Consider the following 17,182-nt stretch of genomic DNA (forward strand, 5'->3'; position numbering starts at 1 on the left):
GTGGGCAGGCATGACACATCCGGCCAATGGGCCGCAAGTTTGACACCTCTGCTATACAGGGAGACATTATAGATTCCCTTCTCCTCCTCTTCCTTTTCCCTTTTGCAATTTATTTTAACAAAAATTCTTTTCCATTTAATTCACAATATTATGTAAACATCAAAACAATACACATTTCAAATCATCCTGTGAAATAATATATCCTGTAACATAATCTTAATCTATCCAATAAGTCACATATCCAAAGTCTTGTCTTTACCTTACTTCCAAAAGTTATGCAAGAAATCTGTGTGTAACATCTCCAATAGTTATTTCTGATTATATAAGATGTTAAATCTGCATCTAAATTACAATACATCCGCACTGTATAGATGAATTTAGATTTACATTAAAAACTACATCTTTTAAAATTGGAGTTGACAGTGTTTCTAACACGCAATGCATCACATGTCTTGCTCAGATTCCTGGCCTGCCTGCCTGCCTGCCTGCCTGCATTTTTAAACATCTGCCCATCCCAGCAGGAGGAAATTATAATAGTCAAATGTTAACTTCTGAATTATCTCTGTCTTATCCAATTTCCTAACTGGAATTTGTGTGGATTATAGTTACTCATAAAATTTCTGCTGGCAACTTTGCTCTGACTCCAACAAGCAGTTTTAACTTCAATGTTTGCTGTCAAAGACATTCAGAGGTCAGACAAGAGCAGACAAGGAAGGTGCTGGTAATATGAAGAGTTCTTCAAGTTTTTATGAATTTATCAGCCACAAAACCAAAACAGGATTGATGTTCCAATCTACAGTTGCAAAGATTACTGCCATAGCCATTTTATAGACTGTAAAAGACTCTTTCATTATATTTTATTTCTCCTTGCAAACACTGTAGTTTGTGTGAATATTATTTTTTTGAGTTTGCTTGCATTCTCACCACAATCTTTGTTTCTGAAATGTATTTATAAAATTAAAATGACTTATAAAATAATTAGTATGTAAAGATTTATGAATAGCTGTGCCACTCTAGCATGCTGACTAGGTAGGAAAACCCATGAAACCTATTTGCTTCCTAATTAAGCATAAATGGCCTAAAGAAGAAGACTCACCCCACCTATCGATGAATTGTAGTACTGTAATGCATTAAGTCTTTAGACATGTTAAGTAAGCATTATTTCACGTGTTTCAATGGATGGAGAACCCAATATATTTGGTTGCTGAAATGAAGGATAAGTTGATGCCTCTCCTTCAATAGAAAGTTCTTTGGACTAACAGTGGCAATTGATGTATCCTCCAACGTGAGGATGACACCTGGTGATAGTCACCCTGTAAAAATGCATTCATCTTATTCTGATAAACTTCACTATTTTTCTTCTTTTTACAATCCTTTTCTATTGCAGAAACCTTTCTGTATTAGAAAAAGTTTAGACATCTTCACAGGTTTATTTCGTGAATAAAATGATTGGGAGATCAAATTTTGAAGGTCCTTGGGAAAAAATTCAAAGAATAGAAATAAAAATCAAGTGAATACAAATAAGAACATAAAATAAATTGAAAATAAGAAAAATAAATTGGCCCCAGTGACAATTCTGGTTTGATTTGATCGGATTGTTTTCTTGACTCTCCACTGCATTCTCAGGAGCCTCCCCCATCACCAAAGCTCAAAGGCATCAATACTCCTTCTGTCTTGCTTCTTCAAAGACCGTTGAAGATTTGGTTAAATCTTCTTCCAGGGCCGATCAAACCCTCCGCAAAAAGCTTTCCGAACTTTTTTCCAATTCTTGTGTCTTTAAGTGTGGGAGGGGCGGCTCTTGGTGGGATGATGTCATTGTTCGGGATCTTGTGAACCAGGAAAAGGAAGAATGCCGAGGCACCATTTTAAGCCGTGGGATCGGTTCGGTAGCATGATGAATGCGAGGTGAAAGCAACCGCTGCGGTTTTGGCCGGAAGGCGAAGAGTGCGCGCCCCAGATGCCGCGGTGAGTGAACTTCAGAGCATCCGGCAGTAGAGCAGCTGCAGAGAGTTAAAAGCAAAAAGATGCAGCTGAAAACGGTAGCGACTGGCTTGGGGTAAATTCTCTGGTTTGGATGAGCGGATGGGAAGGCGAATCAAGTCAAGGCAAACTTTGGAAAAGATTGTGGACCGCCATCCAGTGGAAATTCAATTCGGTTGGTCTCCGTGATTGGAGCCCGGGGTCTAACTGGAACTTAAACTGACTTCAGGTAGGGCCACCAGGATCAGAGAAAGCACAATTTCGAATAATTAGTTTGCTCGTTTAATTTATAAGGAACTAACTTGGTTTGGGTCTTAGAAAAGTGTTTTTATCTAGATTTTGGCGTGGCTGTCATTGGACATCGGGGCACCCATCTCTTCAAAAAGAAAGTATTGGTAGCAAGCGGGGACAGTTGTGGGGGTTTTTCCGTTGTTTGCTAATGAAGATAAAGAACGTCAATGTTGTTATAATAGCAGAACTGCAGTGGCTGCAAGAGTGTGAAATTGCCTAGCGTTTTATCCATTTGCCATGGAGACGGCTAGTGCACAACAATCCTATAGTGTAGTCTGATATTATCCAGTCTCTTGGTGCTGTGTGGTTGTTGTTGTTTTTTAAAAGAAGATTAAAGGGCTTGGCTGGGAAATTCACTAAAGTAGCTGTTTTGTTTATTAAAAACCAGGGGGATTATAATGTAACATTGTAGTAGTCCTTCAAGAGAGCCAGAAGATTTCACTGGGTTGCCCTCCCTTGGCCTTGAGGCTAAAATGATACAGCACCACATAGTTCCTCATAAGTTATTTTGGTAGCGTCTTGTGGTAAAGAAAAACTCTGGTGATGGTGTTTGAGTCTTTGCTTTAGGGCAAAATGGCCTGGGGAGTTGATTAGCGGATATTAACCAGACCTAAAATCAAGTATTTTTAAATTAAGAATTTTGATTATGATAATGAAATAGAGTAAAAACTAAACAAAAAAAAATAGGAGTAAAAAGTGAAAGAGAAAAAGAAAAGTAAAAAAATTAGGAAGTTACTAAAAATCAACAGGGATGGAGCCAGCCTCGTGTGGGGGAGGGGTGGCAGGAGAATGATCCACAAAGTGGATGCCATGTCAGAAAGGGGGCTCCTCCTCCTGGTGTTGTGGAGCTGATAAGAACTTGACCTCTGAATTTGAGAGTGACATTAATCTTGGCAAAGGGTCTTCTTTGCTCATCCAAAAATAAGAGCCCCCAAGTATAACAGGCAAAATAAGAGCCCCCAAGTATAACAGGCAAAGCAAAAAAAAAAAAAAATTAAGGGGGAGGGGAGACAAGTCTTCTATAAAAACAAATGATACATTCCTTTGGTATGTGTTACAGTGAGAAATCAAGTGATCAAACAGTAAGACATGATTACATATGAGACCTGAATAATAGAAAACATTGATTCTAGATAATACCATATTACACATTTAAGGGAATTTGTGGGTTACTTTACTCTTTCCTAGCTGGTTTGTATCTTTCTTAAGACTTGCAAGTATATTAAAGGAATTTCAGTATACACTTTCTGTTGTGAAGTTTCTGAAAAAGAACGTTCTTGCCTGCCAAAAGAAACGACCTAGAGAAAAACATGCTTTTTTAATGTTAAAAAGAGCCCTTGTCTGCCATATTAAAGGAGCTAATGTCACCTTTTAAAATGCTAATAAAATCCTAACATTTGAGGCAGCACTGGTCCCAAGTGCAGCTCCTTACCAGACAGCATCCTGTGTCATATTTTCTGCTGGATCTGATTGGGATGGGCAGAAGTGGGAAAGTTGGTCCCTCAATAACCTTGGACTATGCCACAAATAGCTTTAAAGATAAGAATCAACACTTTGAATTTGACCCAGAAGCAAAGTGTGACATGCAAAAAGTAAAGAGCAGAGAGCAGAAGTGTAATATTTGCCATTCTAAAAACACACATAACTGCTCCCATTTCAATTAGAGAAGATATTGGGTGTGTGGAGGAAAATCATAGTGATTTTTAAAAAAACTTGTGATCATAGTTGTACTAGTAGCAGTGGTGACTTTTTCTTTGAGTTCACGCTTAAGCGTGAGACAATTTAAGTTCTGAGCATTTTAAAAAATCCTCTTCCTTGGAACTATTTCAGATGTGTTGCTTTAGAATTCTGTTTGTCAAGAGATAGTCCACATTGATTGAAAGGCTTGGAGTTGTAGATGAGGTGTCAACTCCGTAGCTTAATAACGTTAAGTCTCCCAGAGTAGTTTACATCTGTTCTCCTCCAGATAGCTTCATGCTCAAAGGTAACAGAGGTTTTTCTATCATATTCTCTTTCCAAACATTTCCTTTGTGTTTCCTTTAATGGTTCTCTCAGGATACTTAACGTATTCAGTTATGTTCAATTAAAATGTAGCTCTATAATTTTACCTTTTCAGATATTGTTTGCATTTGGATCGTGCAGAGCCTACAAACTTCTAAAGCTGAGAAGACAGAAAATGATGTCTTTGGACAAGTTTGACAGGACAGTCCGGAGCCCAGTGATTATCTCTTCTTCCTTGTTGTCTTTAAAAAAGGGGATTTCTGAAGTGAGAGGTTGGGAAAAGAAGATGAGAGGATTAAGGGCAGTGAAGCTGCAATAGTTTCCATGCAGAGCAGAAAAATAGACTTTGAATCCTGCCTGCTCAAATGTGTTTCCCAACTGTTTGGTTTAGAATAATTTTAGGTCTCAAACTTTAATCTAGCTTTTACACTGATGACTTGTTCTACGTGGCTTATTGTAAAACTGATTTGATTATATTGATTGCCTTGAAATCACATATTACAATGAAAGCAATGCTTTCTTGCATAAGTGTTACTGCACACAGCTACCTAATTTTGCATGCATGTCCTTATTCTCAGCAGTTGTGTGAAAATAAATGGCTCAAGCTAGAGAAATATTGATCTTGCATATTCACATTTCGATTTAGAGATTCTGAAACTTAGGGATTATCCTTAGGAAGAGATTGTCTGAACTACCTAAACTGGAAGAGCGTGCTAATTATTTATGTAGGTTAAAAAAAATCAAACATTGTGAAAAATTGATTTTCCCCTTTAAGTTGCAAGGCTAGAAATTATATATCTTGTCTTTTTAAAATAGGCTGTTCCATATGCTGGAACCTTAATGGATGGTCTTTCTCCTGGAGATCTTGTAATAATACATGGATTTGTTCCTGAAGATTCAGAGAGGTAAAAAAATTTTTTTTTTAATTAAAAGCTATTGTATAAGGATATTGCGGGCAAGCATCATGTATATATTTGTTCATGTATTGAAATGGTTCGGTCTTCCTTTTGAGAAATTAAAGCTTTTGAGGAATGTTAGATTTTCCCTGCAATATTAATTGTCAATTGATATTAGATCACAAATTTGCTGGTGAAAATGTTTACATTATTTTGTTAAACTAGTCCACAAACTTACATTTGCGTGGATAATGTAATTGATTTTAGTACTGCATGCAAGAGACCATCTTATACCATTGAATAAGAAATTCAAATATGAAAAGAAATGAGCAAAATGTTTCTAAGATATGCCTATATTTGTAATAATCTTTCAAAATATTAGCTAGAATTATGACACTGTCCTGTAGAATGGCCATAGCCACTAGTGTGTTATTTTAGGGATGTTCGTGGTCCTATAAGAAAACTGTCCACATGTTGGAAATCATATCAGAAGTTAGAAACAATGCTTCTAAAGCCTATAAATTGTTCTTTGAAGATGTCGTCATGAGTCTGGGCAGGCTACAGAATGAAATTCCTGTTGATCCTACTCACAATTCTATGTTCATATAACGGGGTGGAATATGGAGGCAACAGTTTGAAGATTCTCCATTTCTAGAGATTATTTGCTGCTTCAACAAGATTGCATTGACTCCAGTGTGCTTGACTTTACTAGGTTCCAGGTGGACTTTCAGTGTGGCAACAGTACAAAACCTCGTGCAGATGTAGCCTTTCATTTCAACCCTCGGTTCAAAAGATCCGGTTCCCTAGTTTGCAATACCTTGCAGAAAGAAAGATGGGGTACAGAAGAGATTACTTATGAAATGCCTTTCGAAAAAACAAAACCTTTTGAGATAGTTTTTATGGTTCGCCATGATAAATTCCAGGTAAATTGCTAAGATTTAATTATTTAATCAGCCAGTTATCAATACTAGTTCAATAAGTTCTGTACAACTGCAATTATATACTGAGCTCCCATTGGTTTCAACAGGTTGAATTTAAATTTAGGCTTAAGTTACTTTGATTTCACTGGAAGTACTAACTACTTAATTTTAACTAAATTTTATTTTTTGGTTAGATACTTCCTGGCTCAATGCTTGTAATATTGTTTTTATTTAGCTTATATATCCCACATTTTGTTTTTTTAATAACTTGCAATAACAATCAAAATATTCAAATGCATTTAACAGAATGTAATTGAAACCTAGTTAGATCACTGCTATCACCAAAACAGCAAACACAAAAATATGCATCCCACCCACAACTCTGCAGTCAAATCCCAACATGAAAGTCATTTTTGTCTGTTGATAGAAGGAGAAAAACTCTCTTATACCGTTCTTTAAAGTTTGAATGGTTGTGACTAAAACAGGTAGAGTCGTGGTGGTACACTTCAGAAAGCTTTTTCAGTTTTTTTCGGATTACAGCATATAGCACTTAGACTTATAAAGCGCTTTACAGTGCTTTGCAGCCCTCTCTAAGCGTTTTACAGAGTCAGCATATTGCCCCCAACAATCTGGGTCCTCATTTTACCCACCTCAGAAGAATGGAAGACTGAGTTAACCTTGAGCCTGGTGGTATTTGAACTGCCAAATTGCACTCATATAAGTACCATAGATTTCAGAATGAATGGCACTCTTGAATATGACTTCTAGATGCAGGTGGATAGGAACAAGGCATTTTCTTCCCTGCAAGTACTTACTCCTCCTATCTTGCACTACTGGTTGAGGTGTTAAATAATGATGTTCCTAATACGCTAGAGGTGGTTTTAATGCAAGGCTGGGCAAGATTCAACCCTGGGGATCATTGGCATTTTATTAGCACCTTGAAATCTAACCACTAGAGAATGGTGCAAAGGCACGCCTTTAATTCACATATAACTCTAAACTAGGGATTGGCAGGCTGTATGTGGTACTAGCCTTCCAGCTGTGATCTCAAGAGCCTCTCAAAGATAACAAACATTTTAGAAAATGAGTGCTTCAAGTCTTGCAAAGGCAAGTGAGTATTTCAATATTTGCAGTGATATAAAGGGATCCCCCCCAAAAAAGTTGGAATCCCCCCAAGAGTTGGATTGACTTTTTTTCTCAAATTGTCAGAGGTTTTGCTGTATTAGCCTTACAGTCATCAATTATGTCAATTATCCTGTCATGCTAAAAATAGATTTGAAAAGTTTTAGCCAAACCTACTGGGCCGTTATTGTAGAATCACCAGCCACAACTGTTGTGGCCTTCATGTCGATCAGAAGAAATTAATTGCAACCTTCAAACAAAACGTTTGCTTAGCTTGGCTTTAAATCATAGTTTGCTAATTATGGTTTAGCTATGGTTAAATTATCATCAAAAGTAAAAGGCTACTTTTTATAAAATGCCTTAAGATGTGTTTGATTAATTTAAAAATAATTTGTTATCTAAACTTTATCAGTGCTTCTCTGTAAAATATTCAAATTTTAGTTGGTTGTTTTTTTTACAGGTGTCGGTTAATAGAAAGCATGTGTTGCTGTATAAACATAAGATTAATTTGGAAAAAATTGACACTCTTGCAATATCTGGAAAAGTGAAAGTTACATTGATTGGATTTGTTTCCAACATGGTGAGTTATTGCAATAGAAAGTCTGTTACTTTGGCATTGCTCTAAGTATAAAATATTTATTCTATTTCTTACAACATTATGTTGGTATGCAAGGTATAAATTCATGATGTCAATAGAATGGATTGAACCATTCGCTTCATAATTATGAAGTGGAACATGCAATTTGCTCACATATTCAGTATAAGAAGCCGTTTTGATCTAAAAGATCAAATTATAGCAATCGCATATAAAAGCATTAATGAGGAAATTTACAACACTCTGCATGTTATATGTTTACATTGTAAATGTGAATATTGTAAACAAAATGGGCATTAAAAGCAAATATGTAAATATTTTTAAAATATGCTATTTATATTTTATTTTATAATTTTATATACAGTTGGACAAAGTACAGGTAATCCTCGACTTACAACCACAATTGAGCCCAAAGTTTCTATTGCTATGTGAGATAATTGTTAAGTGAGTTTTGCCCCATCTTACAACTTTTCTTGCCATAGTTGTTAAGTGAATCACTTCAATTGGTAAGTTAGTAACATGGTTGTTAAATGAATCTGGCTACCCCCTTGACTTTGCTTGTCAGTTGGTTGCAAAAAGGGATCAGATGACCCTTGGACACTGCAACCGTCATAAATACGAATCAGTTGCCAAGTGTCTGAATTTTAATCGCATAATCATAGAGATGCTGCAATGGTTGTAAATGGGGAAAACAGTCACAAGTCACTTTTTTTCCAATGCCATTATAACTTTGAATGGTCACTAAACTCACTGTTCTAAGTCGAGGACTCCCTGTAATAAGTTTCACACTGAAGGCTTTTGTTTGCTTCCTAAGCAGCTCACAATTGCATGCGGGCTAGGGAAACAACCAGTAGTAGCACATTCCTTTCAATGAATTCCTCATTGTATACCTGCTTATTCTCTTGCAATTTGTTCCTCTCCACAAACATTTATTTCCTCCTTGCTAATTATTCCAGCAATAGGGTGATTATTCCAAAGCGCAGGGAAGAGGGGGAAAAAAAAGAGCTATACAATTTGGTCTTTTAGCCAGCTTCCTCATGAATTGAGTTCTGGAAGCCTTCCCTGCTGCTTGGGCATCCCTGGCTATTAGGGCTGTATCCTTCTGCCTCCTTGAAGGAAAAGAAAGCTGAAGTAAAATCCCAAACACAGTTGTGGTCTTGTGATTTTTCACCTAGCAACCATTTTGCTTAGTGACCGAGTCTTTGGAACCAATTGTGATTGCTGAACAAGGACTACTCAGATAAATTCAGATATTATTATTATTATTATTATTATTATTATTATTATTATTATTATTATTTGTATAGTATAGTATACTAATATGCATATATCAAAGTTGATGTCTGTATCTTTTATTTAATTGTATATTATATATTGATCAAGATTCTCAAGCATCCATAAATGTGGGAAATGTATTTTTTAAGTGTACAATTCTGTTCTCTTATTTTATATTTAAGACTCACTCTTTTTCTACACAGGAAGATTTACCTGATAGCTCACAGTTTGTAAGTATCTTTCTAAATACAAACTGTTAGAACATGTTATAGAAGTGACCCCCAAACTTTTGGGCACCAGGGACCAGTTCTGTGGAGAGGGGTTTTTCCGTGGATTGGAGGGGGTGTGGTTTTGCATCCTATGGATGGGGCTTCGCTGGCTTGCACAGCCTGATTTCTGAGCCCAGAGATCGGGGACTTTTGTGTTACAGAATGAAAATGAACATAAAGGGACACGAACTTTTTCATTACAATAGTATTTGCACACAGGAGCGATCAGGGCATAGCTGATTTATGATTTGTCACCCCTCTGACAAGATTCAGTGACTGGATTCAAAATTCTGATAAGCCATGGTTTATTGAAGAACTCCTACTGCATGCTGTATAAACCAAAAAAGTGCTGGTTTAGCAAACAGCAATGGCTGCATTCAAATTCTCCTTCAGGGCAGTTTCTTTTGATAGTGTTCTGCAAGTGCCATTTGCAATGGCCACTTTAGAGTTCCTTGAAATAAATCCATAGACTTGTGACCTCAAACATTATCTAGTTATCTGCTTGGTGAAGGATGTGTTAAAGCAGTTGAGACAGAGGGTTCTTCAGTCTCTGAACTGTTAACCACTAGTTAACAGTTCTTCCCATCGGGTTATTCCTCCTAACATCTAACCTGAATCAGTTTCCCTGTAGTTTCAACCCAATGATCTGTCCTGCTTTACAAGGCAATAGAGAACAAATTTACTCCCTCCTTTATAGAATAGCCTTTTAGATAGACTGCTATCATATTTTCCCTTAGTCTTCCTTTCTGTATGCTAAACATATGCAGTTCCTTTCACACTTGCAGATAGGACTTGGTTTTCAATTCCCTCACTTTTTTGAGGCTCTCCTTCGAACTTATTCCAAGACCTGTTTGCTAATGCATAGCTGTGATGCCCAGAACTGGACACAGTGTTCCAAATGTGGTCTGACTAAAAAAGAGTAGAGTAGGACCATTGTTGACTTGGGCCTTTCCCTTTTTTCTTTCCCTCACCTTTTCCAGGTGCAGGTGTTCATATTTCTCTGTTAAATTTTATCCTATGTGTTTCAATAAACTAGTCAAACCTGTCAAGATCTTTTTGAATCTTCTCTTAACCACTTCTAGTTTTTTTTTACATCTGTGTATTGGATAATCTTCATCTTCCTTCACCTAGGTCATTAATGAAAATGTTGAATAGCACAGGCCCCAAGATAGGGCCTTCTGGCAATCTATTCAATACTACTTTCCAAGCTAATGTGGAATATTTATGAATACTTCTGTGTAGTCATTTGGCCAATTACAAATCTATCTAACAGTTGCATCATCTAACTTGCATTAATATTTCATTAATGAGGATCACAAGAGAGAATTTGTGTAGTCCTTTATTGAGGTCAGGGTGAAATATACCTATTGTTTTCCCTCTTTTGTTGAAAAAGAGATAAGCTTAATTTGTTTATGATAGACCCAGTTAGGATCTTGATAAATTGTTGCTTTCCTATCCAAAATAAATACAAAAAGAATGCACAAAATTATAAAAGGAAAAAAGATAGAAGAAATAAATATGTACAGTGGATATATTCATAGACATATACACATATATAGTTATACAATAGACACTTCAATAAATGGAAGCCATATTTTGTTAGAACTATCCATAGCTAATCTATATTGATAAGTCATTAATTCATAAATTGCTTGAATAGTTGGTCATATGTTTATTTGTCTTTCCAATACTGAATAGTAAAGTTGTTAGCTATATGTAAAGTATATATAGTAAAGCTGTTAGCTATATGTAAAGTATAAAAAACCCACTATCTTGGTCCAGATGTTAGCTCCCAAGCCTTCCCTAATCTGATATCCTTCTTATTAAATCAGCTCCAAATCCTGAAACATATAAGAATTGGTTAAATTATGAGTAGGAAAACAATTTAGAGAAACTCTAAAGATCATGTGCCGGAGAGCCCAGATTGTCTTCTGACTCATCTTTATTGTAAAATATTTCTTTATAGGAACCAAACTTAAATTGAAAGTAATAGTTGCTTCAAAGTTTCCAGTATTGCACATGAATGTACTGTATCTGTTCATGCATATTACACAATCTTTTTCCAGTTGAAGGACACTCTTTAAGCTGAATGGCAGGGTCAGGATATAATTAAGTTTGATTAAATAAAAGTCTGTTTAAATTGAGATTATATCTTCCATATGCTTCACGGGTAAGCAAAGAAGGCAGAGAGGCGGAACATACTGTAGTGTTCCCACAATTTCTCTAATTTATATTATTTGTTTACTTTCACTTAATTCATTCCAGAGGATTAGGCTACTGTTAAGTTTTGTTTAAACTCAAATATTTGTTCTAAGCTGTTTTGCCTCAGATGGAAAATAGCTTCAGCAACTGGAAATAGATAGATGGAAGGACATATGAAAAATTAAAAAGTGACATCTTAAAAGCTCTGAATTGAGGAACATTGACCCCTCCCTTATGTTTAATAATTTTATCTATCACATGAAAAGTGTACAATACAGAGATATTGGGAGTTGATAGTTGTCCTGGAGCATCTGTTTTAAATCTAAGGGAGTAAGAAAGAAAGCTTCTCACAGCCAAATAGAAAGTAGGTTTGTTCAGATCATTTCTGAATGTGAACTGCCATAAATCTATAAATGAGTAATAATTGTGAATAATCACTTGTTTTTAATTTTTTTCTTAATTATTATTGCCTTGTCTTTGCTTTGTTATATGCCTCTAGTGATATGCAAGTACAGAAAACTAGATACATGATATATATATAATCTGCAGCTTATTAATTTTTGGCATAGGTAACTCTGGGTCTGATTATATTTTCAGGTAATTCCTTATTCAGCGAAACTTAATTATTCTGTTGAGCCTGGACGAACAATTGTTGTTAAAGGAGAAGTTAAAGAAAAAGCAAATGGGTTAGTGCATTGGAATACTGCATTATTTGTAACATTGAGTATTTTACATGCTGGTATTATTTCAGTGGAGGCGTTTGAAATTCATTCCTAAACTTTTAGAGAAAAACTTTACTGAGTTCTTAAGAAACCCTACTAACCTGCACGTGTATGTTCTTAACCTAAAATTTGCAGTATGTCTTTAACCTTAAACCATGGAATTTAGTATCACCCCCCGATTTGTAATGTAAGAAAATGTCCACAAACACCTTCTTATCTGAACAGTTTTACACCAATTTAATTTATACAGACATGAAGGAACAAAAGATGCTGAAATAGCAACAATCCTGGTGCTACCCCTTGGCCTTTTCAGCAGTGATTTTGCTAAGTGATACATTTCCCCCATATCAGTCAAGATCTTGTTCTCCACACTGATTGTCTTTGCTTGACCCAGATATGTGACATGTTAGTTATCCTTAAGTTTGGATATGTAAAGCCTTTAATACATTTGCTTCTTTCCCTCCCTCCACTAATTGATTCAATAATAGTTCTCTCTCAGGAATGATTTTCTGGTCTAGTGTAAGTATGTGGGCCTGACAGACACTGTACTAGCCTTCTGTCATCCGTTCAACATAATTTCCACCTGCCAACTGTTTAAACAGACATGTATTCACTGTAATGTCTTACACTGTAATGTTTTGGAGCAGAGTCCTAAGTCATAATGCCCTCAGCTTGCATGGAAACTAACGAGTTATCATCTGGCATGGAAGTGTCTATTGCCTACTCTATTAACCTATATTCTGAATCAAAGGCAAGGAGATTTCTATCAGCTAGTTGAATTGTGGGCTGAAGCCAATTGGTGGTTGTGATTTTTGTCATAACAAGGCTCTTGAGCTATGGGTCTCTAACATTGAGGCAATCTATTCATCAAGACTAGGACTGAAGCTTGTATTTGAAACTGAGTTAAATGTCCATGTCACCAGCAAAGTGGTAGTGAAGATTGACTACCAACCTGGGCGAAGGCATGAATGAACTTGGAAGGTGAGCTAATGGGAGCGATAGAACTGAACATAATAGAAGCCACCAAGTTGGAGGAAAGCTAAGGCTACATAACTGATGTCACCATTTTTATTTTCAGCTTTGCAATAGATCTTAAACCGAGTGAGTCAAGCGATATTGCTCTTCATTTGAATCCCCGAATAAAAGATAATGTTTTTGTGAGAAATTCTTATCTGTTCAATAGCTGGGGAGAAGAGGAAAGATCTATTGCTCATTTTCCTTTCAGCCCAGGAATGTACTTTGAGGTAGGAACTAAACAAGAGTACTAAACTGAATATTGCTTATTAATGTTTTAGATTTTAACAGAAACTATTTATATCTACTGTACGGCACCGTAAGTCACAACTGGAATTGTGATAGAAATAATAGCATGGCATTAATAATTCACACATTTATGAATTATTCATGATAAAGGGTGAAATTGGAGGAGGGGAAATATTAACATGAAATGTATGAAAAAACACACATTTGGACTTCATGAAATGTATGGAAAACCATACATGTGGATTTCAACTTCCGAATTCCTGAGCCAGCATGGCTAGTACAAAAATTCTAGGAATTAAATACCTTTTCATTAAACTCTTAAGATGGTCAGTTATAGCTCTTTGATGTACAGAAATTGGTAACTATCTAGAAACAAGATGGTAGTCAGGCCTTTGCATTACATGTTCTTCCTTTTCAAGATTTGAAGGTTTGGCATTCTCCAAAGTTGGTGGAGACAGCGTTCATGCATGGGTTAACTCAGCCAGTAACCAATAGAACTGAGTCTACCAAAGTGATGTCATTGCCTCTGAGGAGTGTCCTCCCGCTTTTTTAGACTCAGTTCCTGGATGACAGAGAATCTCTGTAGCCTTTTTGCCCCATAAGTTGATTCTATTGCTATTGACCTTATCCTTCTGAATTTCAGCTACTAATTTTCTGCAAAGATCATCAATATAATGTTGCTATCAATGGCATGCATATCCTAGAGTACAAACATCGATTTAAGCAGCTTGACAAGATCCGTATATTGGAAGTCTCCGGAGATGTTCAACTCCTAGATGTAAAATGTTGGTAGTTGTACAGTACCTGTGTTTTATTAATTGCTTGCAGAAAATCATCTTGATGTAACCAAAAAGAAGGAAGATTGCAGAAATTTCTCTGTATGTGATCACTTACATTAATTGAAGTACCATATCTAATAACCTATTTTAAAATGGTGTAACAATTTATAGTTTACTAATTACTGACATTGTGCCTAAATATAAATGGCAGTTGCAATCTGGAAAGAAATTCCATTGAACTCAATAAGGACTGCCGCATAAGTGTTCAGTAAAATGAGCAGGCTTCTGCATATTTCTGTGCAATATATAACATGTTTACATTAAGACTGTTTATCTAGGCAGCAGTTTTTGTATCTCAATCTACTGCCTAGCATTGTTAAAAATCTATGTTATCAAAAATATCTGTAAACGGTTCTGATATGTTCAGAATAATTATAATTTTCTGCTGAGGTTTACAGAGAATGTATGAATTTCCAATCTATAATTAAAATTCCGAAAGTGCAAAGCAATGTGGAATCTTCTGTTAAACTGTAATTGTCTCCTTATAGTGCTTTGGCATGAATAATAGGAAGAACTGAGGGCCAAGATGAAATCAGTAGGAGTTTCTAGATGGGGAAAGAAAAGGGTTGAATTTGTTCTGTCAGTTCTAAATTAACGTATACAGTAGATGTCATAAAACTTTTCTATGTGGCCCAGAAAAGTTATAAGAAATTAAACTTAATTCGGTATATAGTAAGTGTAATGCAACCATTTAAAATGTAAATATAAAGAAGTTACACTTAAAAATTTGTCCCTTTTTAATTAAAATCTAAATAGTCCTTTTAATATAAATATTGAGCAAAATGGTCAAATATATTTGTGAAAGCATTCATAAAACAAAGAGTGAGGAAAAAGGTTGGTCCTTCTTGCAAATCTTAACCTCTAAACACAGAAGAGCTGGGGCATGGGATTAAAAGTAGCTCTGGAGTGGTTCCCCAAGAGTAAGTTCAAGCTGCTGAATGGTCTTCTGGCACTGATGCTCCACTTCTTCACATTCATCTGCCAAGGAGGCAAAAAGAAACAAACAATTTAGGGTTCTCTCAATCTCCATCTTTTCTCTCCCACCTTCCAGAGATTTTTTTTAAGCTGCTTTTAAATTGTTTGGATATTATTATTATTATTATTTTCGAATGTACCCTTCCTCTCATGGGGAGGAAACTTACACCTTTTCAAAGAGACGTCTTAAAATGTATATATCACTGCTATTAGTCTTAAAGTTAAATTTGGGAAAGATTGGGAAACTCCAAGGAAACTTTCCCAGTAGGTTCCAAAGGTTTTCTCAGAAAAAGCAATTACCAGCACCATATTGCAAGGCATATAAGATCAAGGTTATTCTAAAACTAATAATTTAGATGTTAACTCTGTCTAAGGAAGGAATCCATTTTCTCAGATTGCAGAAAATAACACTATAAATAGCTGGGGTTCAACCAGTACTTAATTATGAATTTTAGAGCTTCCCTAAACTGTAATTGAATCAACTCAGTACATAGATACACTGTGTGTATGCACTGTGTGTGTGTGTGTGTGTGTGTGTGTGTATACATCCAAACAAAAAATAAGCCTAGTCTATTCATTATATAAATTACACTTAATGCTTGCATTAATTCCATTTTCTTCTAAACACTTCCTTGTTTGACATATGACTTTTGAACATACAATACTGTGACATTTTCTTGGAAATAAAACGTACTGTCATTGACTTGGATTTTGATAACATTCTGTACATTCATGCTGAAAACCCGCCGCAGAAAAAGTTTTCCTTGTAAGCAAGAAAAATATACATTCTCTAATGAATCTGTTCTTAACTATAAGGCTATAAATGCTCATAGGACCTAAGAATATAGTTTAGTGGGTGGTACCACACAGCCTGAAGTCCAGCAGTTTTCTACAGAGACAGGATAATTTGTCCCTAAGGTGGAAATGCAGGACAGCCATTCTTTATTAAAAGTAGTTTTATGGAAAAAAGTAATTCGATGCAAAAACAACAAGCAATACATTACCTTCCATAAGCTCGGCTAAGAAAGGAATGGATTCTGGTAGTAGCACCATATAATTCTCTCTTATTTTTTCAGCAAGCTCTAACAAAGCCAACAAAGCTGCAAATCGAACCTAAACCAAAAATAAGCGCAGTCAGCACATTCAAAAGTTAACGCGGTCAGAATGACCCAATTCTGGCTCCCTCCTGTGTAACATTTGGGCACAATCAACAACATTCCAGTTTTTAAAAGACTGACCCCCCAACATGTATTAAACTGTATTAGCCACCTTGCCTGTCTTAAGCAGAACTTGACACATCTGCCACTCACCTTGGGTGATGCATGCCTCATCTTTAGCAAAATCTGATAGTTCAGGGGCTTCCACAGAGCGTCATCTGCCATTGCGACTGCAAACTGCGCTATACATGGAATCAAATGCACAGTCACTCTCTCCTGGAATCTCTCTTCTCCTCCAAGCATGTTTTCCAGCTACAAAGGAAAAAAATAAAATCAAAAAATTCAATCAACATTGGGCTAGTTAGCCTGACCAAATTCTTTGCTGTTCCTTAGAGCCATTTTATGCTGGAGCTTTTAGAATTAGAATAGATTCTTTTATTTTTCTTATCTATTCTTTGATTCCTTTGATTCTTTATATACTTTTAATATCCCTTTTGGGGAATCCATAAGTACACTGCATTTAACCCCTGGTTGCACAAGACTGGTAGATTGTTCCTCTATAACAAGTATATCATTCAGCTCATGTTCTAAACTGAGCATGGTGATTTGACAATAAGAGAAGCTAAAAAAGGAACCAGATTGAATGAATAAACTATATCTGTAAAAATCGTCTAA

The 17,182-nt window shown here is 35.9% G+C and overlaps 2 protein-coding genes across 10 annotated transcripts in view; one reads left to right on the forward strand and one right to left on the reverse strand.

Moving 5' to 3' along the window:
- The first annotated feature begins 1,805 nt into the window (after positions 1-1,805).
- Positions 1,806-14,820, forward strand: LGALS8 (galectin 8). Of its 6 annotated transcripts, none has more exons than XM_081945765.1 (9): positions 1,806-1,965; positions 4,388-4,537; positions 5,089-5,177; positions 5,881-6,091; positions 7,671-7,790; positions 9,263-9,310; positions 12,149-12,237; positions 13,352-13,517; positions 14,180-14,820. In XM_081945765.1, exons 2-9 carry the CDS (start codon positions 4,448-4,450, stop codon positions 14,327-14,329), a joined length of 963 nt encoding a protein of 320 aa, XP_081801891.1. In that variant the 5' UTR covers positions 1,806-1,965; positions 4,388-4,447; the 3' UTR covers positions 14,330-14,820. The 6 variants fall into 6 exon arrangements, with proteins under 6 accessions (XP_081801891.1, XP_081801893.1, XP_081801894.1 ...); XM_081945767.1 differs by having other exon boundaries at positions 9,284-9,310; XM_081945768.1 differs by having other exon boundaries at positions 4,388-4,489.
- Positions 14,821-15,088: 268 nt separating this feature from the next.
- Positions 15,089-17,182, reverse strand: part of HEATR1 (HEAT repeat containing 1) — a 40,780-nt gene continuing 38,686 nt past the window's right edge. For all 4 annotated transcript variants that reach the window (XM_081945762.1, XM_081945764.1, XM_081945761.1 and 1 more), the window contains 3 exons: positions 16,661-16,819; positions 16,355-16,463; positions 15,089-15,353 (listed from right to left, as the gene is read on the reverse strand). In XM_081945762.1, coding sequence (XP_081801888.1) covers positions 15,265-15,353; positions 16,355-16,463; positions 16,661-16,819 — 357 coding nt within the window. In that variant the 3' untranslated portion in view covers positions 15,089-15,264. The remainder of the gene's footprint in view (positions 15,354-16,354; positions 16,464-16,660; positions 16,820-17,182) is intronic.

The sequence above is a fragment of the Natrix helvetica genome (genome assembly GCF_964273705.1).
Source record: "Natrix helvetica genome assembly, chromosome: 2".
NCBI classification, from domain to species: Eukaryota; Metazoa; Chordata; class Lepidosauria; order Squamata; family Natricidae; genus Natrix; species Natrix helvetica.